A 27,732-nucleotide genomic window follows, 5' to 3' on the forward strand; every position below is an offset into this window, starting at 1 on the left:
ATCATCCACCCGTCTTTGTTTTTTCTTCTTTTCTTTTGAAATGGCATTTTAACACCGTAATTGTTCACTTCAGTTAATGATTGTCACTCAGCTCTTGTTCACTCCTCTTCTGTTACACTGCTGCACAGAATACCACGGGAGGTGAAGGTAAACTTTTATGGAACTTTATTTGTCATTGTCCTCAGTTTACACACAACATGTTAGCAACCAATAATACAATTGACTTCTCTGAAAAAAACTCTTCTTCTCCTCTCCTTTTTAACCCTCTCCACAATTCCCCTACTATGGCAAGTAACCTAGGTCACAAAAAACATGCCCCTCAATATTATTTCCCATTTACTGCCTTATATCATGTTGAAGAAGTTTACTTTAACTGTTACTGTAGATTTCACAAAGCACTTAATGAAAGGCAACTGCAGTTTTCAACATATTAAACATGCAGTTGGAGTTTGTGCTTCCTGTTTGGGACTTGACAAAAGTAAGAAAAATAAAACTTTCTCCAAAGTAAAGATAATCTTTACAAATTGAACCAGTTTTTATATATTTTATACTTTTATGAGCTTGTCTTGTGTTTAGACTCAACCCAAAGTCACATCTGCAGCTTGTCCAGAATGCAGCAATTCAGATTATTAGAGGAGTAGAAAGACGTGGTCACATCACTCAGCTGCATATTTACCTTAGTTACTAGACTGCTTCAGAGCTGTTTTTTAAGATTTAACTGATCATCTTACATGATGAGGACAGTTTTGAAGTCAACAGGAAGTTATAGGGTGCTTTTACTCACTTTCGTTGCAACATCAGGTAATATCATGTATCAGTTGGCACACAAAAAGATAAAGAGGATGTGGCAAACTTTGTACAGACCAGAGACATTTACACTGATGAAGTGCACTTGTCCACTTAATTTATGTTAATCCATTGAATCTAATTAATCCAGAATATTGAGTTGTTGATTTTTTTTGTTTGTTTGTTTGTTTTTAGATTTTTGGGTGTGTGTTTTTTTAAGGTGTATTATATATATTTATCTGACCAAGACTCAAAAACCCAAATACATAAGAAATATATATAACATATCAGAAAAATAGCAAATATTCACATATGAGAAGCTGGTAACAGATAATTAATACTTATGTACTTTTAGTGAAGCAATAGTTTGAATGCATGGCTTTTGCTTGTAATAGAGTATTTTATGTTGTGTTACTGTCACTTCTAAAATTCAATGCATAATCTAAATAGAAGGACAATAACCACCAAAGTCCATAAATGCAACCTGCAGACCTAAAAAAAAAAAAGTCACACACGCTGGTCATTTAAACATAAAATAATATCCTCTGACAATATAAAAGTTATTCTTTGATATTATATCAGTGGAGGCGTAGAAATATCATTGATAAGCGGGTTTTGAATGTTTCCATATAATGTTCCTGTAGTGCAGATGAAGAGAAATGCGTGTTCTAGTTATCAATGACGGAAGGAAGATGAACTCATGAGTGAGATTATTATCATATTACCGAAATCAACCCGAGCTGTGTCTCGGTTGGTTAGATGCGGTCAGCTGACTCAGTCACATCAACTAGTGTCCAAATCATCTATTTGAAGAGGGGATGGTACTTCAAACAGTGAAGCAGTAACACCATCGGACATTACATTACATTTTATTTTAACACGCTCTTGCAGCCATGACTTTAAAGACTCGATGGTCTCACCTGTTTCTCCTTTTGTGTTGCGTCCAGACTTGTCTTTGTCAGTCAGGTAAGATATTGCTTTGTTTTTTTCCATCACTAATGTTTTATGCTGTCATGAAAACATTCAGCTCAGGTAGATTTAAAATCCAAAAAGACTTGGTCATAACCTAGTAGACTATATGGCTGGACCGTGTATGGTCAATGTGTGAAATTATGGACAATTTGTTACAGAGATAGTCAGTGTCAGGGGCGCCGGATTCATTTCAGAAGTGCGGGGAGACCGCGGACGCACACACGGTTCCATTCATATATTTTCTGGGGTCGCCGACACAGATATTGTATGTTCATGTATATGCTTTATTACAAACAATCCTACCGTATAAACCTGGAATCTGTGTGTAACAGCTGACCTCATTATGTACAGTCAATGGTGTAGATGGGTAGGAGAACACAGAACATTATTTACCGTTAGATCCTTGCCGATCCTGTTAATGAAGTTACTGCTGCTGTGCCAGGTGCGTGAATGCGCGCATCACTAATGTATCGTTTCAGCTGCTGTGTGATACTGCAGGTATTTAATAAAGTAAAAAGGAAAGAATCTGACGCACAGCCAAGAGTGGGCCACAAACATCATTACTGATGTTTTTGCAACATCCCGGATTACATTCAGTGACACCTGAACGATATTAATGTACAATTCAGTCTCAAACTGTAACCTTTTCTGACGGACATTTCAGTAGATTATGTTATAGATGCGACATACTAGAGAAGTAAAAGAAGCAAATACATGAAAGTTGATTTGTTATGTTGGAGAGCTCTGTGTGCGCACCTCTGTTGACTAAAGACACACAAACTGTGTCTTTTACTCTCTCTGCAATTTTCATTTACTAGCAGCCTCCCTTTACCTCGAGCTCACTTTTCACTGTCTGATCTATTCATATTCGTAGCAGCACCAAAGTCAACATCTTATCCAAATTTATATGAAATGATCAGAAAATTCGAATGGAAATGATGTACTCTTTGCAGAAAAAGAAGCAAAAGTTGTTTTTTTTTCAATTTCACTCCCAAGTTCTGAGAAATTGTAGTAATTCTAATAAATAAAAACAACACGTCTAATTCCACCAACTACACACACAGGTCAGAACTGTATTGAATTACTGCCATATACACTAGCATGTGGTATTCACGAAACGCTTTCAGGGTGTTTATGTACATTTTTTTAACGACAAAATGTAATGCGCAATTTTGTTTGAAAATGAAATGTTTGCTAAGCAGTATGAAACTCAAACCTCTCCCACCACAATCAACCTCTTGCCAAATATTATTCACTATTAATCCCTTCATTTGTCCAACTAATTTGCAATAACTATTTTCATTCACTTGTAGCATTCAGTGTCAATGCATGAAGTAGTGTGATGTTCATATAGTGCAAAGAAAAGAAACTGATCTTTTATCATCTTAATTTATTTCTTGGAATTTTCCCAATTTATTTTTGTCCTATTTTAACCAGTTAATTAAAGTTCGGATTATGGGATGATCCCAGTGAGGTTATAATACATGATATTTCTGCTCATTATATTTTATTAGATTGCTTTATTCTGTATTTATTCAAATGTAAAACTAGAGGGGAAAAAACATTATGCTTTTTTATACGACGTGAACCACATCTCCTGTCCTGTACCTCTTACAGCTCTGCTGATATTGCTGCAAAGCTACAACCAGTTTAGATGGAAATGGATGCTTTAATAAAACAAATCAAAGAACCTGCAAAGTCCCTGTTTGTAACGTGTGTATATACATGTTATTCTCATAGTAGTAGTATACACTCCTTTATTACATGTGTGTAAATTTCTTTGTCTTTTGTTATTCTAGGTCAAGCTCTAGCAGGTATAATACCTATAGACAGTCCACCAGGTGAGTGACTACAAATAAATTCGACTACTATATAACATTCAGTTGTAATTCTAATGTTTACAATGTCTACTTCTACCATCAGCTGTGCTTTACCATGTACTATACCTTCACCTCAGCCTCCCTTTACCTCAAACTCACTTTCCACTGTCTGATATATTCATGTTCCTAGCAGCACCAAAGTCAACATCTTATCCAAAATCAGATGAAATGAACACAGAATTCAAATGGAAATGATGTACTCTTTGCACAAAAAGTGACATAAATGTGTTTTCTCAATTTCACTGACTTGAAACTGGTCTTTTTTTAATTTTAATTTATTTCTTGGGATATTCTTAACTTCTTTCTGTCCTATTTTAACAGGTTAATTAAAGTTCATATGATGGGATGGTCCCAGTGAGGGTACACTACATAATGTTTCTGCTCATTATATTTAGTAATATTGCTTCATTCTATATCCATTCATGACAATGAAACATGTTCATGTTTTTGCTTCATGTCTAATTTGTCTAAAGTGCCTGTAAAGCAAGTTATGCACAAAGTCAGATTTCTGATTTTTTTTTAACTGATGTGGTGTTTTGCTCTGTTCATCCTCTTTACAGCCTCTTTGTCAAGATATACTGTAGGAAAGAATAAACATTACAATTAACAATAGCAATAGAATTAGAATAGAATTATAAACAATAGAATATCTCATTGCATCTTCCCTGTGCTGGGCCAAAAAAAAAGTCTTGATCAGTATTTCTTATCATGTTGATGTGTTTTGAATGTTAAGTTTGGATGATGTGAATTATTAAGTTCAAGGATCACAGGATTTAGTTGAAATGATGTCTACATGTGTTTTTCTTTTGGCAATCCCTCAATCAAACAAAGGTAGTGTGGAGAATCTAAACCCAAAAACTATTTTCAAGTTACGATTTTGAACAGTCACATTTCATAAGAGCTGATATTAGCAGCTTTCTCCTTCACAGGAACAAGTAGGTTACTGGTAGTGATAGTAAGGAGGCAGTTTGAGCATGATATTGTCTGGAAGGGATTATTTGGTGCTTCTGGTTTTATGGAATGAAATGTGAGATTATTATATAGTTTTCACAAGCAGGCCAAAAGAACTTTTCATTAAAGTTGAATAGGTCACAATTTTACCATTGTTGGTAAACTGAGACTTCATTTGCTCTGTCTAGTGTAATATGTACACTTCTGGCAGTCTGAAATGTACCTTATAAAACATCTAACCTACTTATGCTATTTGTGCATCTTGTTTGTACATTCATCAATATAACGAGCCTCTGATACCCGCTGTGTGTTTTTCCGTTCGTTGACTCGACGGGTGGAAGAAGCAAATCAACATTGTTTATGGGGTATTTTTATATATTTCTCAAGAACCACTCATTCAAACAACTTCACACATCAACATTGCACTTCCTTGATTCCCAGCAATAGACCTGCCAGGTACGAAGTAGATCGAATGAACAGTTCTCAAGCTATAGGCTGGATGAGAATTACTTTGATCAAAATATATGATCAAAGTAATTCTCTTATATGTAAAATTTATAGTTATATGTAAAATGGATGTTGTTGTAATGCTGCTGACTCAAGCTCAGAGAACTATTATTACAAGTAGGAAACAGATCAAAATGCTCACAGCTGAATGGAACAGAGTGCAATTCACATTTGAGTTTCAGATGTAGTCAAATTATAGTTTGTTCCTGCATATAAACCTGCATACTCCTGCTTTTCACATGTTTTCATATTGTCACTTCACAACAGCTGGAGGCGCCCGTGGTATAGAGTACCCAGGTAGGGTGGATGGCAACTCCCAAGACAGTGAAGCACTGAGCACTGGTCCAACACCACTCACAGGTGTGTGACTACAAATAAATCCTCCTAATATATAACATTCAGTTGTAATTCTAATGTTTACCATGTCTACTTCTACCATCAGCTGTGCTTTACCATGTACTATACCTTCACCTAAGCCTTCCTTTACCTCGAGCTCACTTTTCAGTCTCATTTCTTCATGTTTGTTGCAGCACCAAAGTCAACTTCTTATTCAAAATTAGAAGAAATGAACAAAGAATTCAAATGGAAATTATATACTCTTTGCACAAAAAGTGTCATAAGTGTGTTTTCTCAATTTCACTAATTTGGATACCCAAGTTCTGGGAAATTGCAGTAGTTTCACCACCAAAAAGAAAATAAAAAAGAAGTATGTCTAACTACAACTACACACAAATAAATTATAGGAGGAAAAAATTACTACATGATAATCAGGTCAGAACTATATTGAATTGTTGCCATATACGCTAACATGTAGTATTCATGTATATGGTGCGAACCAAATATCCTGTCCTGTACCTCTTACACCTCCGCTGATATTGCTGCAAAGCTACAGCCAGTTTAGATGGAAATGGATGCTTTAATAAAACAAATCAAAGAACCTACTAAATCCCTTTTTTTTGTAATGTGTGTATATACATGTTATTCTGCATAGTAGTAGTATACACAGTCCAGTAAGTCCAGTAGACGGTCATCCACGTGAGTGACTACAAATAAATTCTACTAATATATAACATTCAGTTGTAATTCTAATGTTTACAATGTCTACTTCTACCATCAGCTGTGCTTTACCATGTACTATACCTTAACCTCAGCCTCTCTTTACCTCAAACTCATTTTTCACTATCTGATCTATTCATGTTTGTAGCAGCACCAATGTCAACATCTTATTCAAAATTTACATGAAATGATCAGAAAGTTCGAATAGAAATGATGTACTCTTTGCACAAAAAGTGACATAAGTTTATTTTCGCAATTTCACTAACTTGGATACCCAAGTTCTGGGAAATTGCAGTAGTTTCACCACCAAAAAGAAAATAAAAGAAGAAATATCTCTCACTCCACCAACTACACACAAATAAACTATAGGAGGAAAAAATGACTACATGATAATCAGGTCAGAACTATTTTGAATTATTGCCATTTACACTAGCATGTGGTATCCATGTATGGCTTTTAGGGTGTATATATATAGTTATTTATGTACGAAACATATAATATGAAATTTTGTTGAAATTTTTCCACCTGCCAGGTACAATGAACAGTTCTCAAGTTATGCGAAGGACAATCCTACATACATGCATACAGGCATGGTCAGTGGTAGTGTCTGTAATGTGCATTCCTGGATATTAAATGTTCATTTGCAATTTTCTGTAGTGGTCCCAGTAATATTTGCTGGTAAAGTGTGCTGAAGTAGCGTATCACATGACATGGTTACGGTATGTTTGAGTGAAAAATGTATAAATGCAGTTGCAAGAACAATACTTTCCACTCATATCATGGGATGTTTCACATGTTTCACTCTATAGATTCTCGTTTCTCACTCTGCATTGAATGTTTTGTCAGAGTGATTATTATTTGGGGCGCTTTAACTACGCATTCAACCTCAGTCACGACTCTATGTGCCTTTTTTCTGCCTCTTTCCCAGTCGATGATCATGGAGGCTGCACTGGAAATTATGAATGAAAATTTTGACAGCGTTTTGCGTGCAAATTCAGGAAGCTCATCTCTGCCCAGTTACCACAATTGCAGTCAAATCAAGCGCACCTGCAATGCAGTCACCCCATAGTAAACTGATATAACAGCTCCATGAGTTGCATGTTTTACCTTCAAGACTCGTATTTTACTGCTGTTGTTCATCGTTTGTGATGTGAAAACATCAGAGAAATAAAAAGTTTGCGTCCTGGTATTAGTTCAGTTATAAAATCCAAACGCACCACAGAGGAAACACAGTCAGTCTGCGCCACGCTGCTGTTCTCTGTTTCCATCATCTCACGCTGATTCATTTTAAAAGAGCAACGGCCAATGGTGAAACTTCATCACTCTGCCGGCCAACCAGTGGTGAAACTTCATTACTCAGACACTCACTCACTTACAAATAACTGCGGTTACATGGCTGGTCTGTGGCTCATCCAGCCAAAAAATACTTCTACATTAACATACGTTGAATATAGGCCCTGTTTGTTTGATGTTTTGGTCTTAATTGCCTTCATAGGCTGGATAAGAATTACTTTGTTCAAAATATAAAACAAAGTTATATGTAAAATGGATGTTGTTGTAATGCTGCTGCCTCAAGCTCAGAGGACTATTATTACAAGTAGGAAACAGATCAAAATGCTCACAGCTGATCGGAACAGAGTGCAACTCACATTTGAGTTTCAGATGTAGTCAAATTATAGTTTGTTCCTTCATGTAAACCTGCATACTTCCGCTTTTCACATGTTTTCATATTGTCACTTCACAACAGGTGGAAGCATCCCTGATATAAAGAGACCAGATGGGGTAGCAGTCATATCCAAAGACAAAGAATTCCTGAGCAGTCATCTTACAACTATCTTCCTCCCAATCATCTACATCATTGTGTTTGCTGTGGGGCTGCCCACCAACGCCATGGCAATATGGGTATTCCTCTTCAGGACCAAGAAAAAGCACCCGTCGTCAATTTACATGGCAAACCTGGCTCTGGCTGACTTGCTCTTTGTCATCTGGGTCCCCCTGAAGATATCATACCACTTCAATGGCAACAACTGGATCTACGGTGAAGGGCTGTGCAAAGTGCTGGTGGCGTTTTTCTACAGCAACATGTACTGCTCCATCGTCTTTATCACCTGCATAAGTGTCCAGCGTTACTGGGCAGTGGTCCACCCACTATCCAAGCAGCAGACGAACAACTGCATAGCTGTTGCCGTCTCCATCACAGTCTGGGTGGTGATCTGGCTTATCACCATCCCTCTCTACCTGTATGACCAACAGGTCAGAATAACAAACTTCAATCCAAAAATCCTTACCTGCCATGATGTCACCAGGGAAAGTCAGGTGAAAATAGCAGCTGGCTACTTCCTGACAATGGGAACTCTGGGATTTGTTGTTCCCACTATTGTGTGTATCATATCCTACATCCTCATGCTCAAAGCTCTCAGGAGCAGCATGACAGATGCTGACATCACGAAGAAGCGACGGAAGGCTGTGGTCTTGATGATCACGGTGTTGGTTATGTTTTTAGTGTGCTTCACCCCCAGTAACATCATGCTGCTGGTACACTATATCCTCCTGTTGGGCGAGGCCGACAACCACCTGTATGGATTTTACATCACCACCCTGTGCCTGGCTAGTCTCAACAGCTGCATCGACCCTTTTGTTTACTACTTTATCTCCAAGGACTTCAGGGATCATGTGAAGAACACGTTCCGCTGCAGGAGCGAGAGGACAGTGAAGAGGATGAAGGTGTCCTTCAGGGCTCCGAAAAACTTACAAGAGCAACACACCACGCCTAAGTCAGGAAAAACACAGAGCACTGAATGCTAGTTGATTGATCATTTTTAAGCTGTTTTTATTCTAGATCAATAACTCCCTTCAGATATTGTTTTTCGGTAATACTTAATTTTACAGGTCTCTTAATTTTTCATAGTAGTTTCCTGGAAAATTGCTGGTAATTTTCTGGTATGAACCATTAAGTTTTAGGAAATTTTCCAGAAAGGGAAGAAAAAGTGTTGCTTTAGTTGGTAAGTACCAACTCATTATATTTGGGTCGTAAATTTGCAAAACTTAGATTCTTAACAGTTCTTTAATTGACAGAAAAACTTAACTGAGTTTCTTTCATAAAAACTGCATGAGTCCATTTCCCATATACTACAAAACAAGGTAACCCTTTCAAAGAATGAACAGTTACTGTACATAACAGCTACTTTTAGAAAATTATTGAGAAAAACTCCTGGAAATTAGTAGGAAATGAAAGGACCCGTAAATTAAAGTGTTACCTTTTTTTTTATTCTACTGTGACTTCTTTCACCTCAGGTTTGGTTCAGTACATGTAAGGAAATTTAGGAGTGATCTTTAGCAATGACCTCCTGTTTTCGCGTTTTGAGCTGTCTAAGTTACTGCTCATGTTGTTTCTGTAAATACATTTAATTGTTTTTTATTTCTTTTATAATACACTTGTTTTATGCTTTGCTTGATGCAGTACTGTGCAGTTTTAGTTGATTCCAGCCGTTTATGAATGATTGCTTTTATTCAGTTTTAATGGGTCTAATCTTTTATTCCATGTTGTAATTAGATGAATTTTCTGTCAGCATTTGATGTGCCAGAATTGAGACCCAAACCTAAAATGGGCAAAATTTAGCAGGTTTTAGAATACAGGGCAAAAGTTTGTCTGTGTTTTTTAAAGTAATTATTTTTGCTTGTATAACCACATTTTAGTTTATCAATAAAAGTAATTGTCTAACTGGCTGTTTCCTGACTCTGTGAACAGGTCGACATGGGAAAGGTCAATCAGGTTCTACAGGCTATTTTATAAAACCACAGATTTTATAATAAAGGATACAATTTTGTAATTATTTTTGTTTGTATAACTACACTTTAGTTTGAAGTATTAAAAATCACATCAAACACTTTAAGCGGCAGGAGATGCGGATGATGGCAGTGGTTTAGTCATAAAGGAAAAACAAATTGCTACTAGTGTTTGGGTTTTTTTTTTTTCACAAACACAAAAGTGGGCTGATTGACAGCAGTCATTCATCATCTGATTCATGCAGATCCAGCACCAGAACAATTCTGAAATCCAACCATGATGAAAGTTCAAAGACAAACACATCAACTACAAAAATGGACTCTTTCCAAACGAGCCTAAACAGCCAATACAAGAAACTACTGGTCTGACAGACTGTCACACTAACGGGCACAAATCAAAGTGACATAACTGACTTAACTGAAGCAATAGACATATTTTTATCATAAAGTTCAAGTAACAGCAAATAAAGAGCACAAAGTCTGTAGGGTCTAGCCTTTATGTTTTTCTGTCATGATTAGAATAAAGGGAGGATAGCTGAACCTACGATGCCAACAGAAAGTGTTAAAAATTTAATTAAATGTTTAGACTGAGAAGTCTTGATTTCATAGTACAAACTGAAATGACAGACATGCTCATTTGAGTGAATAATGAATAATGAAGGAAGTTTGAGAACATTTGATACTATGAAATACTATTATGTTTGCACTGTATATTTAAGAGCTTAAGAGTTTATAAGCTGCAAATGAATATGCAAATGACTACAAGGACTTGCTATTTTGTCAATGTTTTGTATTTCCTGTAGCTATACAGACAGGTGACAAATCAAAAGAAAAACTGGTACAGGCCCTAATTCTTGACCCCTACAGTGAGGGGATCCAGTGGCTCTGTTATGCTTTAGGGGGCATTTTGCTGGCATGGTTTGGGTCCACTTGTCTCCTTAGAAGGAAGGGTCACTGTAAATCAATACAAAGTTGTTTTGAGTGATCACCTTTATCCTATGATGAAACATTTCTATCCTGATGGGAATGTTTTCTTCCAGGATAACAATGCCCCAATTCACAGGGCACAAGGGGTCACTGAATGGTGTTCATCCCCCCAGAAGAGTTCCAGAGACTTTTAGAATCAATGCCAAGGCTGAGAAACACCATTCTTCGAAAAGATACTTCCTCATTTGTTGTTTTGATGATGGTGGTGGAGAGCGCTGTCTAACATGTCAGTCCAAAATGTCCCATAGGTGTTCAATTGGGTTGAGATCTGGTGACTGTGAAGGCCATTGCATATGATTCACATCATTTCCATACTCATCAAACCATTCAGTGACTCCTCATGCCTTGTGAGGTGATCATTCAGAACTTTGTATTGATTTGCAGTGACCCTTCACTCAAAGGCAGTGGTTCTCAACCTTTTTTAGGCCAGGGCCCCCCTATCCATTATCCAGGTCCCTTACCTCCCCCCATCAATTAGACTATACACTGTAAAAAAAAAAAAAAAAGTTAAAAAAAATGGTAAAAAGTCTGGCAGCAAAAGTTGCCAAACACTTACCGTCAAATAACGGTAAAAAACCTTTAGTTATTCTACAGATATTTATTTTAAAAATACGGATATTTACTTTGGACATTGTCTACATTTTTACAGTCCAATCATTATAAAATAAAAAGAAAATCTCATTATAAAACATTGCTAGAATGTTAAACAAATGTATAAATCTGCACAAAAAATGGAAAATATTGCAGAACTACCTTAAAATTACCTAATTTAAATGAAGACTCTTGTTTTCATACAGTAATCTTTGGTAAATTCATAGGATTATCCAATCCATCCATAAGAACTCCCCATCAAAGTACAGATTTCTGGATGTAAAACACAGAAAAATTATGTAAAATTACATTCAAATTACCCTCCTTTAACACTCATTAATGGTATCTTGAGAGCTTTAGGCTTTTATTTTATGTAATTATCCAATCTATTTACAGTAGATCCCTGGTAAATGTTGGTTTCATACTGTACAAAAAAATAAGATCATGTGATAATAGTTTACAAAACATCATTTTAATAATCATTACTTTACTAACATTATTTGATAGTATTTAAAAGCAACTATCAAATATATCTACATATATTTCTCCATTAATGTATAAGGTTAACTTTATATAAACATTATTTAACAGTAATCACAAGCAGCTCTCCAATATATTTTCAGGCTTTTCCCACAAATGTATGGAGTATACATTATATAAATATTTTTGACAGTAATTAAAATCAACTCTCCAATACATTTACAGGCTTTTCCCATTAATGTATAGGGTTTACTTTATATAAACATTATGTGACAGTAATTGCAAGCAACTCCCCAATATATCTACAGACATTTCACATTAATATATAGAGTTCTGAATGTACAAAAACCAGAAGGTCTATGTAAGAGTACCTTTATATCAACTTTGACACTGAATAAATATATACATTTTTCTACTGACATTTTACAATATCATGCAATCCATTCAGTACAGATCCCCATTTGAGATGTATGAGATTTCAAGATGTTTAATAACCAGAATATATCATAAAATTACCTTTTACTGCCTGCTTTACAAAGTAATTCTGTAGACATAGCCCAAGCCTAGTGCACAGGTACATTTTATGTTTCAGATATGAAAGTTTACTATAGAATAAAGTTTATTTGGGTATTAAAAAATTACTACAAAATTAGTTTCACATTCATTGTATATGATGCAGCTCCAGACTTTATTCTGGATGGCATCACAAATTTGTGTCTTATGTCTCTGGTTTATGGCTTTGGGAGAAAGTACTTCATGTTCACAAATATCAGAAGTGGGTGTAAGTCACACATGTGCAAGTCACAAGCACGTCTCAAGTCTTAACCTTAAAAGCTCAAGCAAGTCTTAAATCACTGTGACTCTCACTGTGACTTAGACTCAAGTAAGCCAAGTCAAGTCAATGCTAAACGTCAAGCAAGAAAAGTCAATTAAGTCACAAGTCAGTCACCATGAAAGAAGCACTTAAAACACAAGAGAAAAGGTTACAATGGCAAGCCATGTCATGAGAGAACTGCAGATGTTAGTTAGTCTCTACAACTAGGGATAGCTATGGTTAGGATTCATAAATACAACTATTTATGGTTCAGTTCATACCTTGTTTTTTGTTGTTGTTGTTTTTTTTTGGGGGGGGGGATTAAATCAACTACAATTTGTTGACAATTTATGTCAACATAAAACTAAACATCATGCAGGTTGATTAACTTTATGAATTAACTTCACATTAATAAACTATTTGAACAAAAATAAATAATCTGATGTAACATGTTTTCCAGGATCTAGGGCTCATAATTTTGTATTTTATGCAGTATAAATGTGTGTGGATATGTTGTATGACTTCTGCCATTCTGCCACCAGGTTGTGCCTTTGAGTAAGGTGAGAGTTTTGAAGCAGAAGTAGTAGAAGAAGAGGAACATCCTCCAGTTGCAGTAGTTAGCACAAAGCTAGTGGGTTTTAACAACAGCAAAAATATGCTGATGGACTGTAGGCTACACATACTGCTTTGTTGTGGTTGTAAAGTGCACAGATAAAAAAAAAAACTGCAAGTTATACTACAGCCTGAGTCTCTGTCTGCAACACATGACTACTTTGGTATATTTACTCACCAAATGGAAAATCTACCCGCATTTGGCACTTGCATAACGAATCATAGTATTGTATCTGATGATTACTTTTTTTCTGCTGTGGATTGTGTAGACTAATACATCCATTAATTTAGAACACTAAAATTGTTCAAACATCAAGCATCATCAAGGAAAAATACCATCTTGTTTGCCTGATCTTGAAGGATTGCCACACAGTTGATTAAAGAGAAAGAGACCATTCTGCTGTGGTTGAGTTACATTGACTTTGAACTAGTGAGGGACTGTGAACAGAACAGTGAAGCTCTGTCATGAAAAGCTGTCAATTCATAAGCTGTCTTGTCTGAATCAGAAATGGTCTGGTAATATTAAGCTTGAAAGAAAATCAGCGCAGGTATGGGAAAATGCTTTCAATAAGCTTTGAGCTCAATCCTGTCTTGCATTGTTTTCTAGGTCTTGCTAGACACTGTCTTCAAAGCCTGAGTTGCACACACTTCACTAGAAGCCACCCTTTCATGTCTCAAAACGTTAGCTGTTCATGCTCAATATCTACAATAATGCAAATAGGCGATTCAGCTAAATAAAAACTGTCAAGTCTTTTTGAGTCATCTGCCTCAAGTCAAAGTCAAGTCGAGTCTTATAAGTGTTAGTCAACCAAGTCGCGAGTCCTCAAATTTGCGACTTGCATCAAGTCATGCGACTTGAGTCCCCAACCTCTGACAAATATTTATTGAACTTTCCTTGGCCATGGAAATAGGTGAATCTGCATGCTAAAAAAAGCCTCAAGTTCATAGGACAGATTGAAAGCCACCCACTTCCTTTCAGAATTCCAACAATGGCTATGATCCTCTGCAATGAGCCTCAGCAAGCCTTGTCCTGAGAATACAAAAGCAGAAAATATGTATCATGCTCTTAAAAGTACCTGCACACCAACAGGTGTCAACGTTGTTGCCTGTATTTTTTTCAAAATGCACACAATGGCAACTTTGCCTCCGACCCTCACAGCAGAGGCAGAGGGGAGCCATGAGGCTGCCGCTCTTAAGGAGTGCAGTTTGCCGCTTGAACAGAAATTGAGCATGATCAAACTTTGCCTCTTTTAGTGCAGAGACATTAAGGGATTAAGACTGTCTGAAATTAAGGTTGGGGCCAGAACAAGCTGTTCTTTAAATGTGATCAACAAAATCTTAAAACCATTTGTAAAACTGACTGGTATCCTGTGTTGGGATGCTTAATTTGGAGTGATGTAGTAGTCTCTACATTTGGAACCAGTTAAAACTCTGGTGCAGTATTTTGCACAAGCTTTAGGCAAGAGAGTGATTTTCAGTTTTTGACTTGCAATATGATGATTGAATTATGCAGAATATACAGTTGAAAATAAAAAACAAACAATATACACATTATATATAAAATAACGTAATTAAATCCCTATCATCAATACAGTGAAAATTCTCTAAATTACTGATCATCTAGCCTATCGGTAGAAACTGAAATCTTGGTGCAGATGGCCAAAATTAGTTTAACATAATTATGTATAGATTTCTTTATTGTGAATACATAATTTATTTACAAAGCAGTCAAAGTATGTGTATCCATGCTTCACTGATGCCCAGGGTTGGGAAAAAATAGACTTGAAGCTTAAACGAACAGAGCAGCAGAAAAGCAGGTCCATCTCCTGTGCAGCATACATGGTACGGCTGTCACTTTGAATGAATTCACAGTGCTATAGAATGCGTTCAAATTATATAGAACAGTAGCATTATGTAATTTATGGGCAAAAAATAGGAAGTTGGGCAAGGTTGTGTAGCTGCTGGTGCTCTGATTCTTTAGCCTTGCTTGGGTGAGAAGCTAACAGGTTACTCCATTTGTTGTTGTGGTAACATTACTGTAAAGTAGTTGCTTCATACAAAGTCAGAAAACAGCCTTATCTTTATCAATAATTTTGCCATTGATAGAGTAAAATCCAAAATGCTTACACACAGCACTTCTGAGGTGCGTTAGTGTTGACATGATCCGAGTTTCCTCCAGTTTTCATCATGCTCTCTCTACCTAGCCCTACGTTATGCAATAGTTCCAGCATGACTGTGCGGTTTAGCCACTGATCTATATAATGAGTGAGCTAGTGCACACACCTGGTAAACAGATAGTAGGCCTGGGTCATGCAGTGTAGCACCCAGAAGCAGTTCCTTAAGCTCCACTTGGCTTTCCCCTGGCTGAGAAAACCCTCCTGCAGGGTGGTGAGGCTGGGTATGACCATGGGGATGTTGAGGCACGGAACCTTCCAATAATCATGCAGGCCGTATGTGAAGGCTGTGCCTGGGAAAACCATGCCAGCGATGCAAAACAACTCAGGAAGAGGCTGGGGATGTTCAAAGTTCAAATAATTATCATGATTAAAATACTTATTTTATCAATAAATTTGTGTTATATTATTTTCCAAGTGTATTACAACTGTATTTCTAACTCTAACCCCAACTACAGATTGTTAAAAGAATTAACGTTACTTAATGCATACAAAAAGCAAAAGCTAATGTTAGCACTGCTGACTCCACATACATTTTAAAATTCTGGCACTTATGCAACATCAACGCTTTAGTTATGTCAAGTTGTAGCTGGTGTTGAATGCTACGATCTCACTTTCCCTTTCTGCTGCCCTTGGTGTTAGCTCAACTCATGACAAGTTCAGTTTATATCTCTCTTTATACGAAACTTCATGTTATGGAGAAAAACAAAATGATTACCTTACCTTTACTGAAAGCTGAATGTGAAAACAATTGAATGTTGCGCAGTCATTGGATGAATCACGCCGGGAGGACCCGCCCCCAGAACTCAAACAATATCATTGGTCGAGATCATCTCCCCACAGCCTGATTCATCCAATGATTGTACAACATTCAATTGAATCTGCTCACATTTTCTTGATCTGTCTGAAGCACAGAGACTATAGAGACCTTTTCTATGTTTACATTTATATGTTTTCTCAACTATTTTAAGGTCTTACATCCCATCACTCATATTATCAAAGCTCAAGCCTCGCTTGAACTGTTGAGTCCTAGCATCAAACCCCAGTTTTTCACACATCTCTCACCTATTGCTAAAAAAAAAAAAAAAAGTAAGCCATTGTAAAGCTTTATTCATATTGATGTCCCTCTTTATTCACCTTATATTATCTCTGCTTTTTGCTCTTTGTTCCCTATGACCTGTAGACATGTTGGAGTGACCTAATGATTAGAGGGAAGAGTAGGACTGCAATGAGGGCCTTGAATTTTGTTGAACATAGACTGACTGTGACTCACTTTGGGTCTTAATGTTTAGAGAAGAAAAACTAGATCTACAAATGACACCTTCACAGTGAAAAAACGCGTGGATGCTACATATGCAATTTGAAGTTGTGGTCTAAAAGAAATGTATTGGGAGACAGCTTCCAATATTTTTAAGGTGGATTTACAGCCTTTATTATAGCTACTTTCAGAATCTGAAATGAAATTACTTATCTTTTTTAAAATAAGCATGTGTTGCACATGTCAATATGTATGATAACAAAAAACACCGTCATGGCAGTATCTCACAAAAAAAAACAAATGAAGTCGTCAGCCCTCACAAATAAGTATTTATCACTTTTTTAATGATGCACAGCACCAAAAAAGGGTTTCAGCCCTAGGCTTTCCTCAGCATTAGGATGGAACATAGGATACAACAAACATACATTTTTATCACCATTTGATTTGATATGTAGCCCCAATACCAATATGTTGTGCATCAAGACCTAAATACAATAGCTCTCTTTAGCCTCAAGCACCCTATAAGTGGCAGTTTCTGAAGAATGATGGCAGTGTACACACAATATATAAGAAATATCCCTCTGAAGAAGAGTGTCAGACGGATATGTTGGATAGTTGCTCGTAATTACTGTCAAATACTATTTATATACAGTAAATCTCATACATTAATTGGAAAAGTCTGTAGACAGTTGCTTGTAATTACTTTCAAATAATGTTTATATGAAGTAATGATTATCACAATCACATACAATTAAAGCCTAAAGCTCTCAAGATACCTTTAATGGGTATTCAAGGAGGATAATTTGAATATAATTTTATGTAATTTTTTTGTGTTTTATATCTGGAAATCTGTGCTTTGATTGGGCGACCTTTTTTTGTGTAAGGCTCGAAGGGGCCATGGCCGGGGACCCTGCACAGGGGCCTTGACGGGTGCCCCGAGAGCCTGTAAATCAACAGTGTCATGCTGAAATTCAGTTTGTAGGTGCCTTTATAAATAGAGCATAAAACTCTTATTTTCTACTTTTACAGCAAAATACTGTTACAAGCAGTGTAAATTAACAGTAACTTGTGTATTACTGTTAATTTGAACTTTTCACAAGTGGCATACTTACAGATTTTTAACATAAACAGCAAAATGTACAACATACTACTCGACACACTATTGTGTAACTGACTACTAACAGTGAGGACTACAGCGAGTTTCAATTAACAGCAACAACTGAATACTCAACAACTAGTCAAATCACTTGCATGCAAGTGCACAGTCTATTGGCAGAAACAAACACATTACTGTTCTTGGTTTCATTACATAATGTTTGTGTGGTACTTGTGTTAGTGAGGAGCTTGGTGGCCTCCGGTAGCTTCTCTGTGTAGACTCCAGGTTCATAATTATCCATTTCAGAAGTGACTGGGTGAAAAACTCTGGCAGCACAGCCATGGATAGCCCCAGCAGTGTTATCCAAACCGTCAACATCTTTCTCCTGCAGAGCAATGACACTCATTCACGTCCTCTAGCATGTAGTTCTCTGGGACATAAAACAATGATGCAGTTAGTTGTATGTTTTTAGTCAACCACCTTGTTGCAAACATGCCACGTGCCTGCCTGGATAGAAAGGTTAGAAGGTAGTGCAGGAATATATTCATTTTTTTAACCTGAGACATGCTTTAACCAAAGATGGAACATGTCACTGTTGAGTAGATTTGGTTTGTCAAAGACACTAGTAGAGCAATAAAAAAGCACAGCAGAAACGTCAGTTCGGACCACTGCATTAACTGAGTGCTAACAGTGAGGTCTACGGTGAGTTTAAATTTTAAATATTTTTTCCACAAACCTTGTTACTTGACATAATTACTCAGACAGTATTTACAACAGTGAATAAACAGCCATTTGAATTGTGACCTCAAATGTTAAGACAAATTATACAACTTCAAAGTGTTTCTTTCAAACCATGTCTCACTTTATTAACATTATAAATGAATGATGCTAAACATTTGTACACAATGATAAAGTTATTGAACAAAGCATGGAGTTTATTCAGGTAGTTAAACATTCAAAAGTCATTTAAAAATGTAAATATTCAAACAAGTAGTGTAGTCTGTCTGAACATTGTACACAAGATAAAATATATCAACATGCTCCTCTAACTGTTGCATGTCAAAAAATGCTGGGACGATTGAACTGGAAAAATGATATGGTTAAAGAACAATGGGACAGCTTTAGTGGGTGTATGTCTGTAGCCTAAGAATCTGATGGTTTGGTACAATACATCTGTAATTGTTGCCATGTACTAATGCTCACCACATTATTGTAACCAAATAACTGCATCTAATATCAGTGCTTGTTTGTTTTTTAAAATTGGTATTTCCCATTAAAAAACCCATGTCCCTCTAATGCAAGTTGTAACCAGACTGTCCAAGTGTGTGTTTATAAAAGTTTGTAATGAGCGAATGACTGACTGAGAAAGTGACTGAGTCACTATGAGTAACCAAGACTAATTAAGTGAGTAACTGAAAAGTGTGGCTAAGAGACTGATTTTGTGGGTGGGTGAGAGGGTTCACTGTCCCATTCAAAAGTCCATTAGTTTCTTTAGGAGACTGAACACACAAGGGTTGACTGATGTCATCTTTCTCCATCTCCAGTGAAAGGACGGGGTGTCTCTCAGTGTTTATCCCTATGAACCACCTGAAAAACAAAAACAGTGTGTATCATAAACTGTAGTAGTAGCATAAATAGCACACTTCAGTGTTGCATCCATCCAGGAATGCAACACTGAAGGACTGGGATATTGCTGCAAATTGCTGATGTGTTTCATATAGGCCACTAGGGTAATAAATCTACAAGTACACACTACTACACAGACAGCGATGGGATATTATCGACATGAAATTAAGTTATTTGGGCATGTTATCATATAAAACAAAGTAAAATGAAACTCACTGTGTAATTTAGAGCATCAGAATCACAAGTCCAGCTCCGCTCTCAGAAATGTTGACTTGCTGCTGAAACAAGACATTTTAGCAATAGTACAGATGTAGTAGTTAACAAGACTGATTTCAAAACTTAACTCCTGCATCTTCAGTCCTATGCCTTTTACATTTCAACGAAATTAAATTCACATCAGGAAAACAATTTGAGCAGCAACTCCAAATCGTCAAGATTGGTCAGTAAATCAGAAAGAATCTCAAAGAATTGATCACAGGCTTAAGGAAAAAAATATATATACCGGTAAAATAGCCTTTTGTTTGCTGTTGTGATTGGATGACACGGTACCAAATTGTTATCATGACAAAAGCAAGGGCATATAGCACATTTCAAACTGATTGGAAATGTAATGTATTTTGACAATGCCACCAAGCAAAGCAAAAAGGAACTCACCTAGTGATTTGCTGGATGAAGGTGGGTGAGAGAAAAAAAAAAAACAAAGTCATACGCCGCTGTCCAGGTGCACATATGCCAACTCTACTGTTGAGAGCTGCTGCCGGCTGCTGCTACTGCGAGCTGCTACAATAGTGTGATCGCTTGCAGTAATCACACTAATTATCAGCGTTGACCTACAGTATTACATACACACATGCTGACACTCACACAATTTAGACATGGGGATGAAAGGACTGTAGTTAAGCGATATCACAGCATCGTAATGTAAAGCTGCCAATTCCCTTTTACTCAGCATCTACTGATCACTGTCTGTCTCTCACCCCTCTACTCCTTTTCCCTCCCTCATTTTTCACCCACTAGTGTTCTGTTTATTTTCTTATATGAATAGATAATAGCAAAAAGCAAATCTCTTCATTTGCATGCAATACAATTTAAAAGTTAAATTAAATCCTAAAGGATTTTGGATCAAAAAGACAATTGACAAGATAGGAAACAAGAAAAATTAAACATTTCTGCAACCCTTTCTGGCTTTGTACAATCATTTGCTGTTTTACTGTGAAATAAAGTTGTATCTGTGAGGAAGTGTTGCCAGAGTGTCAAGGAAGGTGATAAGGGACAGACTCAGAGGCTACCAAATGAAAACAAGCAAAATCAAACTTACCTTGACACAGCTATGCTGAGATCCTCTTTGGTTTCTACTCTCTCTCAAACTAACATCTCTCCCTTTATATAGGCCCTGAAATCTGTCGAGGCAGAACCATATTTCTATCAGAGGTGTCCTTTCCCTTAGACCAACAACTGGTGAATGACAATGTCACTTGTATCAGTTAACATTGTTTACACACACATCAACAACAGCATCGACAAAGTTATTAGTGGGTGGAAATTATTCGTCCTATCTCCATAATAGCCGTAAAGCAGTCCCTTCCCATCAGGTAGGATGAGTCTCTAACCGGTCTGCAGAATTACATTGAGTGTGTTTTTCCAGTTATCAAGTGGCTCCATATGATCACTGGTGGAGGCCACTGTCCAGTGAGCGCTTGATTCTAACTGATGCTACCTGGATGAGATGTCCCAAACTGATTTACTGCACAATAGTTGATGCTTCATATGATGTTCACTGTCTGTGTAGATTAGTCACTGCATAAATGCCTATCTACCGATGCCTGCTTTTTGTTTAGCTGTCAACATATCCACATTTCTATTTATTTTTTGAGACATTGAGTGTACAAACCTATTGATCATTGTTCACACAGTGTGACACCTGCTGGTCATTTTTTGTAACTACTTTTGGCATGCTGAATTTTAATTTTATTTGTCCCATTTTGCACATATCATAGAGAAACAACAGCCTGCATTAATGCCATCTCAGCACTTATTTTCTTGTTGAAATAAAAGGCACACATCAGACTTTACGATCTAACCAATAAAAATGTATACTGTCCGTTAATATTTGACTTTTGCTCAAAGTTTTTAATTCCAATGTTCAGAGCTGCTGTTCTGTTATCAGATTTCCTTAAAGAACACTTAACACAGGTTAAGTATGAATACAGAGAGTTGAGACTGTCCATTCATCAGTTTGATTCAGATTATTTTCAACATCTAAATTTAACGCAACCAACCGTTTTCATCACGTTTCTGTCTGCGGGTGTTGAAATGATCTGACATAGTAGAGATGGTGATGTGTTATGTTTCCTCGTTGACTGCTTTGGTGGAAGAAACGAAACGCCAGAAGAAAGAAATAAGAGTATTTATCAATACTGTTATCGATTCTTTTTCATTACTAAAGAATTTTATTTTTAAAATTCAGAATAGGATTAGAATAGATTTTTATTTTATTTTTATTTTTATCTTAAAACATGAACCGTAACGTTTCCATCAGCACAGTCACTATATAAATTCAATAATATCTCACTTGAAGGACATTAAAAAATGTCAGTAAAATAAATAATATTCCTGACATTGAAATACTGAGTGAAGTTTAGAAAGAATGAAGAACACAGACATCAGTCAGTATCTTCATCCTGTCCTCCTCCTCCTCGCTCTGCTGCTGGTTGAGAGGAGGGGCTGTTTCAGTCAATAGCTAAGTTTACAGGAATTTGCCATATTTTAATGGTTGGGCTACAAACTAAGGTCAACACAAACATCGACAAATAGAGCAGAGGAGAGAACAGAGAAGTTAGCGCGACCATAAATGACAGCAAATCGCGGAAGACACTCTGCATAGTTTCCCGTGTGTCTACATAGAGGCATTCAGGTACAGTGTTGAGTGTAGGTCTCAGAGCCCAAAACAAAAAATTGTATGAAGTTACGCGTGTAAAACGGAGGAAAACAGGCTTGGCAGTGCGGTGAAAAAACTTAGGAAAACCCTCAAGTCTAATGATGAAATTGTGAAAATATTCATTTTCTCTTAACGCCCCCCTGGTGGTGGTACCGCCCCCGTTGAGAAAAGCTACTTTAAGGGGACAAGTGGACCAAACCATGCTAGTAAAATGTCCCCCAGAGCATAACAGAGCCACCACATCTGTAGGGGTCAAGCATTCAGACCTACCAGTTTTTCCTTTAAGTTGTCACCTGTCTGTATATATTTACTGAAAAAATTATTTTATTCCACATATGTTTCACAGTGAAAACCTTTCAGTCGTGTCTTACTGTGTACTTTATTTAAATACACACCACTAAAACGAAACAACCTTTTGTCTAAATATGTTTGAGTATCATTGTGATAGTGAAAGACAATCAAGAAGTAACAGATAGGCTATGTGATCAGCAAACATCCCTCCTTGGCATAATTTGTTTAATGCTTCCCACTGCTGGTGAGAAATCTGCAGTACATCGCATATGTACACTCACTGAGCACTTTATTAGGAATACCTGTGCAATCTGATGCAATCCAATACAACAGCTCTGACATAAATTCTACTTTTACGAAACTTCCACATTTTCAGTTTTTGTTGACATTGTAAGAAAGGTGATAATTCTACTTTGTATTTATTATTGAGGTCTTAGTGGGTGGTGGTGATGGTGGTGTACTGGAGAACATTATATTGAGAATCGTTGCAAATATTTTGTATCCCCTCTTGCCCCTCTTGTAGGCTATGTTAATGCGGTGGAAACTTTTTACACCAGTACATTTATACATTTAGTCGAAAACCCACGTATAGAAGAAATATATATAAGAAAACAAGCAAATATATTCACAAAAAAATCAGGCACCAGAGACGTTTTGGCATTTTTACTTTAAAAAATGACAAATGATTTATCATTATGAAAAACAAACTTCTGCCTCAGGGCCCTGTAGGAGGTAAATCCGGACGTATCAATGAGAAGTATTTTTACTGCATTACTACGTATGTACCTTTACTTAAGTAATATTTTGAATCCATGTTTTGTTGGGTTTTTTTTCTTGCAACACAGTATTTTATGGTGTGTTATTGTTACTTCTAAAACTCAGTATATAATCTGAATAGAAGCCAGTCATCACGAAAGTCCATAAAGTCTATAAATAGAAGCTGCAGACCATGAAAAAATTACGCTGCTGGTCATTGAAACATAAAAAATATATTCTGACAAAATATGACGTATTCTTTGATACTATATTAGTAAAGGTATAGAAATATCATCGATAAGCGGGTTTTGAGGGGGTCTGCATACCGTTCCTGTAGTGCAGATGAAGAGAAATGTGTGTTCTAGTTATTAATGAGGGAAGGAAGATGAACTCATGAGTGAGATTATCATTTTATTACCGAAATTAACCCGAGGTGTGTCTCGGTCGGTTAAATGTGGTCAGCTGACTCAGTGACATCACGCAGGTGTCCAAATCATCTATTTGAAGAGAGGATGGCAGTTCAAACAGCGACGAGTAAAGCGACGTTGTCACACCCGCGGACATTACATTACATATTATTTTTTACCCGCCTTTGCAACCATGACTTTAAAGACACGATGGTCTCACCTGTTTCTCCTTTTGTGTTGTATCATACAGACTTGTATGTGTCAGGAAGGTACGGTATTACTTTGTTCTTTAACAACATGTTTGTGCTGTCAAGAAAACATTCAGCTCAGGTAGATTTAAAATCCAAAAAGTGCTTCTACGTTAATATACATCGAATATAGGCCCTGTTTGTTTGATGTTTTGGTCTTGATTGCCTTTATAGGCTGGATAAGAATTAGTTTGATCACAACTCAAGCTCAGAGGACTATTATTACAAGTAGGAAACAGGTCAAAGTTCTCACAGCTGAAAGGAACAGAGTCCAACTCACATGTGAGTTTAATATGTAGTCAAATTATAGTTTGCTCCTGCATGTAAACCTACATAATTCTGCTTTTCACGTTTTCATATTGTCACTTCACAGAGGATCGAGGCTTTACTGGTACAGAGAGCCCAGATGGGGTGGATGTCAGCTCCCAAGGCAAAGTAGTCCTGAGCAGTCATCTTACAACTGTCTTCCTCCCAATCATCTACATCATTGTGTTTGCTGTGGGGCTGCCCACCAACGCCATGGCAGTATGGGTATTCCTCTTTAGGACCAAGAAAAAGCACCCGTCATCCATCTACATGGCAAACCTGGCTCTGGCTGACTTGCTCTTTGTCATCTGGGTCCCCCTGAAGATAGCATACCACTTCAACGGCAACAACTGGATCTATGGAGAAGGGCTGTGTAAAGTGCTGGTGGCGTTTTTCTATGGCAATATGTACTGCTCCATCGCCTTTATCACCTGCATAAGTGTCCAGCGTTACTGGGCAGTGGTCCACCCACTGTCCAAGCAGCAGACAAACAACTGCATAGCTGTTGCTGTCTCCATCACAGTCTGGATGGTGGTCTGGCTTATCACTATCCCTCTTTACCTGTATGACCAACAGGTCAGAGTAACAAACTTCAATCCACAAATCCTTACCTGTCACGATGTCACCAGGCCCAGTCAGGTAAAAATAGCAGCTGGCTACTTCCTGACAATGGGAACTCTGGGATTTGTTGTTCCCACTATTGTGTGCATCATATCCTACATCCTCATGCTCAAAGCTCTCAGGAACAGCATGACAGATGCTGACATCACCAAGAAGCGACGGAAGGCTGTGGTCTTGATCATCACAGTGTTGGTTATGTTTTTAGTGTGCTTCACCCCCAGTAACATCATGCTGCTGGTACACTACATTCTGCTGTTGGACGGGGCCGACAACAACCTGTATGGATTTTACATCACTACCCTGTGCCTGACTAGTCTCAACAGCTGCATCGACCCTTTTGTTTACTACTTTATCTCCAAGGACTTCAGGGATCATGTGAAGAACACGTTCCTCTGCAGGAGCGAGAGGACAGTGAAGAGGATGAAGGTGTCCTTCAGGGCTCTGAAATACTCCAAGAAGAGTAACACGTACACATCTGAGTCAGGAAACACACAGAGCAGTGAATGCTAGTGGATTAATCATTATTAAGTTGTTTTTATTCCTGATCAGTAACTCACTTCAGGTATAAAATATATTGTTTTTCGGTAACACTTTCTTTTACAGGTCCCTTCATTTTTATAGTAGTTTCCTGGAAATTTGATGGTAATTTGCAGGTATGAAGTGGTTAAGTTTTAGGACAGCAGAACCAGGAAAGGGAAGCGATGTAATTTGGTACAAATTATAAGGAAAAAGTGTTAAGGAGGTTTAGTTGGTAAGTACCCACTCATTGTATTTGGGTTCATAGTTGTAAATTTGCAAAACTTAGATTCTTAACAGTTCTGTAATTGACAGAAAAGCTTACTTTTCATTGTCAAACTACATATTAGCATATGAGTTTCTTTCTTATGAGTCCATTTCCTATATACTACAAAACAATGTAAGCCAGCAACCCCCTTATCCATTATCAAGGTCCCTTACCTCCCCCCATCAGTTAGAGTGCAGGCTAATTGTCTCTTAATGTCGATTATTATTTTATATTATTAAAAAAATTGGATAACAAATAACAGATTTGATTTAACTGGACAGTTGGAATATCATTATCATTAGTTTCCCATGCAGGGAGCAAAAAATCCATGTGAACAGAAATTATATTTATAAGCGTTAAACAAATGCAATGGTTAGAAATTTGACAGTCAAACCTTAATTGGTCTTGTTTTTAATCACGAACAGCAGCCAATCAGAAAGCGGTAATTTGATGCCAGTGCCAAACAAGAAGCATTCTTACCAATTGTTCCAACAGAAAACAAGAGCAGCCTACCAAGAAAAAAGTCTGAGGCTACTGGATGGATATGTGTTCATAGCTAAGGTGTTCAATAGAATAATGGTGGCATTTTTTTCTTGGTCTTTGTCATTCTGCTGTTTTGCACCTATCACAGAGAAACCAGCAGCCTACATTAATGCCCTCTCAGTACTTTTATTTCCTTTTTGGAATAAAAGGCACACCTCAGACTTTATGATCTAACCAATAAAAATGTATATTGTCTGTTAATATTTGACTTTTGCTCCAGGTTTTTTATTCCAGAGTTCAGAGCTGCTGTTCTGTTATCAGATTTCCTTAAAAAACACTTCGGGTTAAGGATGAATACAGAGGGTTTATTAGTTTATTTATGAACACTTATTGTGACATTTTAATTTTCTAAAATTAAAAGCGCAATAAAAACAAAAACAAAAATAGGGGTTTTGGTCTTGGGGGTTGGGAGTCCTCCCCCAAGAACGTTTGATGTTATTTGACAAAAAACTATGCATTTTCACACAATTTTGGACTATTATCATTGCAATATGCACTTAAAAAATGCACTGTGTGCCATAAAAAATAATAATCACAAAACACTGGTAAAACAGGCTTATAGTGAATGGATTTAAACTGCGATTTTCTCATCCTGCCATAGTCAGGGTGTAGCTACTAGCCAGCTGTAGGGACGGTTATGGTTAGAATTTTATCCACAAACTATTTATTTGTCCCATTTTGCACATATCATAGAGAAACAACAGCCTGCATTAATGCCATCTCAGCACTTATTTCCTTGTTGAAATAAAAGGCTCACATCAGACTTTACGATCTAACCAATAAAAATGTATACTGTCTGTTAATATTTGACTTTTGCTCCAGGTTTTTTATTCCAGAGTTCAAAGCTGCTGTTCTGTTATCAGAGAGAACACTTCAGGTTAAGGATGAATACAGAGGGTTGAGACTGTTCACTCATCAGTTTGATTCAGATTATTTTCAGCATCTAAATTTAACGTAACCAACAGTTTTCATCATGTTTCTGTCTGCGGGTGTTAGAATAAGAGATGGTGATTCAATTCAATTCCATTCAATTCAATTCAGTTCAATTCAGTTGTATTTATATAGCACCAAATCACAACAAAAGTCATCTCAGGGCACTTTTCACATAGAGCAGGTCTAGACTGTACTTTAATTTACAGAAACCCAACAATTACCCCATGAGCAAGCCATCTGCTTTGACCAGTTGGGCTGAGAGAGAAAGAAAGGGGGGGAAGCAGAACAACAAACAGCAGCAACAGCTGGGGAAGGACATCCCCACGGCT

General features: G+C 37.0%; 2 protein-coding genes across 4 annotated transcripts in view; both read left to right on the forward strand.

Annotated features, from left to right (window-relative positions):
- LOC137170289 (proteinase-activated receptor 2-like) overlaps positions 1-9,873 on the forward strand; it is a 117,360-nt gene extending 107,487 nt beyond the window's left edge. Inside the window, exons 4-5 of one of the 2 annotated variants that reach the window (XM_067573530.1) lie at positions 5,364-5,456; positions 7,900-9,873. In XM_067573530.1, coding sequence (XP_067429631.1) covers positions 5,364-5,456; positions 7,900-8,957 — 1,151 coding nt within the window. In that variant the 3' untranslated portion in view covers positions 8,958-9,873. The remainder of the gene's footprint in view (positions 1-5,363; positions 5,457-7,899) is intronic. The other variant, XM_067573533.1, reaches the window with a different exon arrangement.
- LOC137170294 (proteinase-activated receptor 2-like) lies at positions 1,403-26,671 on the forward strand. 2 transcript variants are annotated; one of them, XM_067573538.1, is made up of 2 exons: positions 1,403-1,752; positions 24,590-26,671. In XM_067573538.1, exons 1-2 carry the CDS (start codon positions 1,680-1,682, stop codon positions 25,651-25,653), a joined length of 1,137 nt encoding a protein of 378 aa, XP_067429639.1. In that variant the 5' UTR covers positions 1,403-1,679; the 3' UTR covers positions 25,654-26,671. The 2 variants fall into 2 exon arrangements, with proteins under 2 accessions (XP_067429639.1, XP_067429638.1); XM_067573537.1 differs by lacking the exon at positions 1,403-1,752 and adding an exon at positions 23,843-24,237.
- The last annotated feature ends 1,061 nt before the right edge of the window (positions 26,672-27,732 follow it).

Source organism: Thunnus thynnus, chromosome 19, assembly GCF_963924715.1.
Source record: "Thunnus thynnus chromosome 19, fThuThy2.1, whole genome shotgun sequence".
NCBI lineage: Eukaryota > Metazoa > Chordata > Actinopteri > Scombriformes > Scombridae > Thunnus > Thunnus thynnus.

Excerpts from the sequence above, each read along its gene's own strand:
- LOC137170294 (XM_067573537.1), top strand. The coding sequence starts at position 24,162 with ATGACTTTAAAGACACGATGGTCTCACCTGTTTCTCCTTTTGTGTTGT. Across the intron at positions 24,238-24,589 it reads GACTTGTATGTGTCAGGAAG|AGGATCGAGGCTTTACTGGT; the intron begins GTACGGTATTAC and ends GTCACTTCACAG.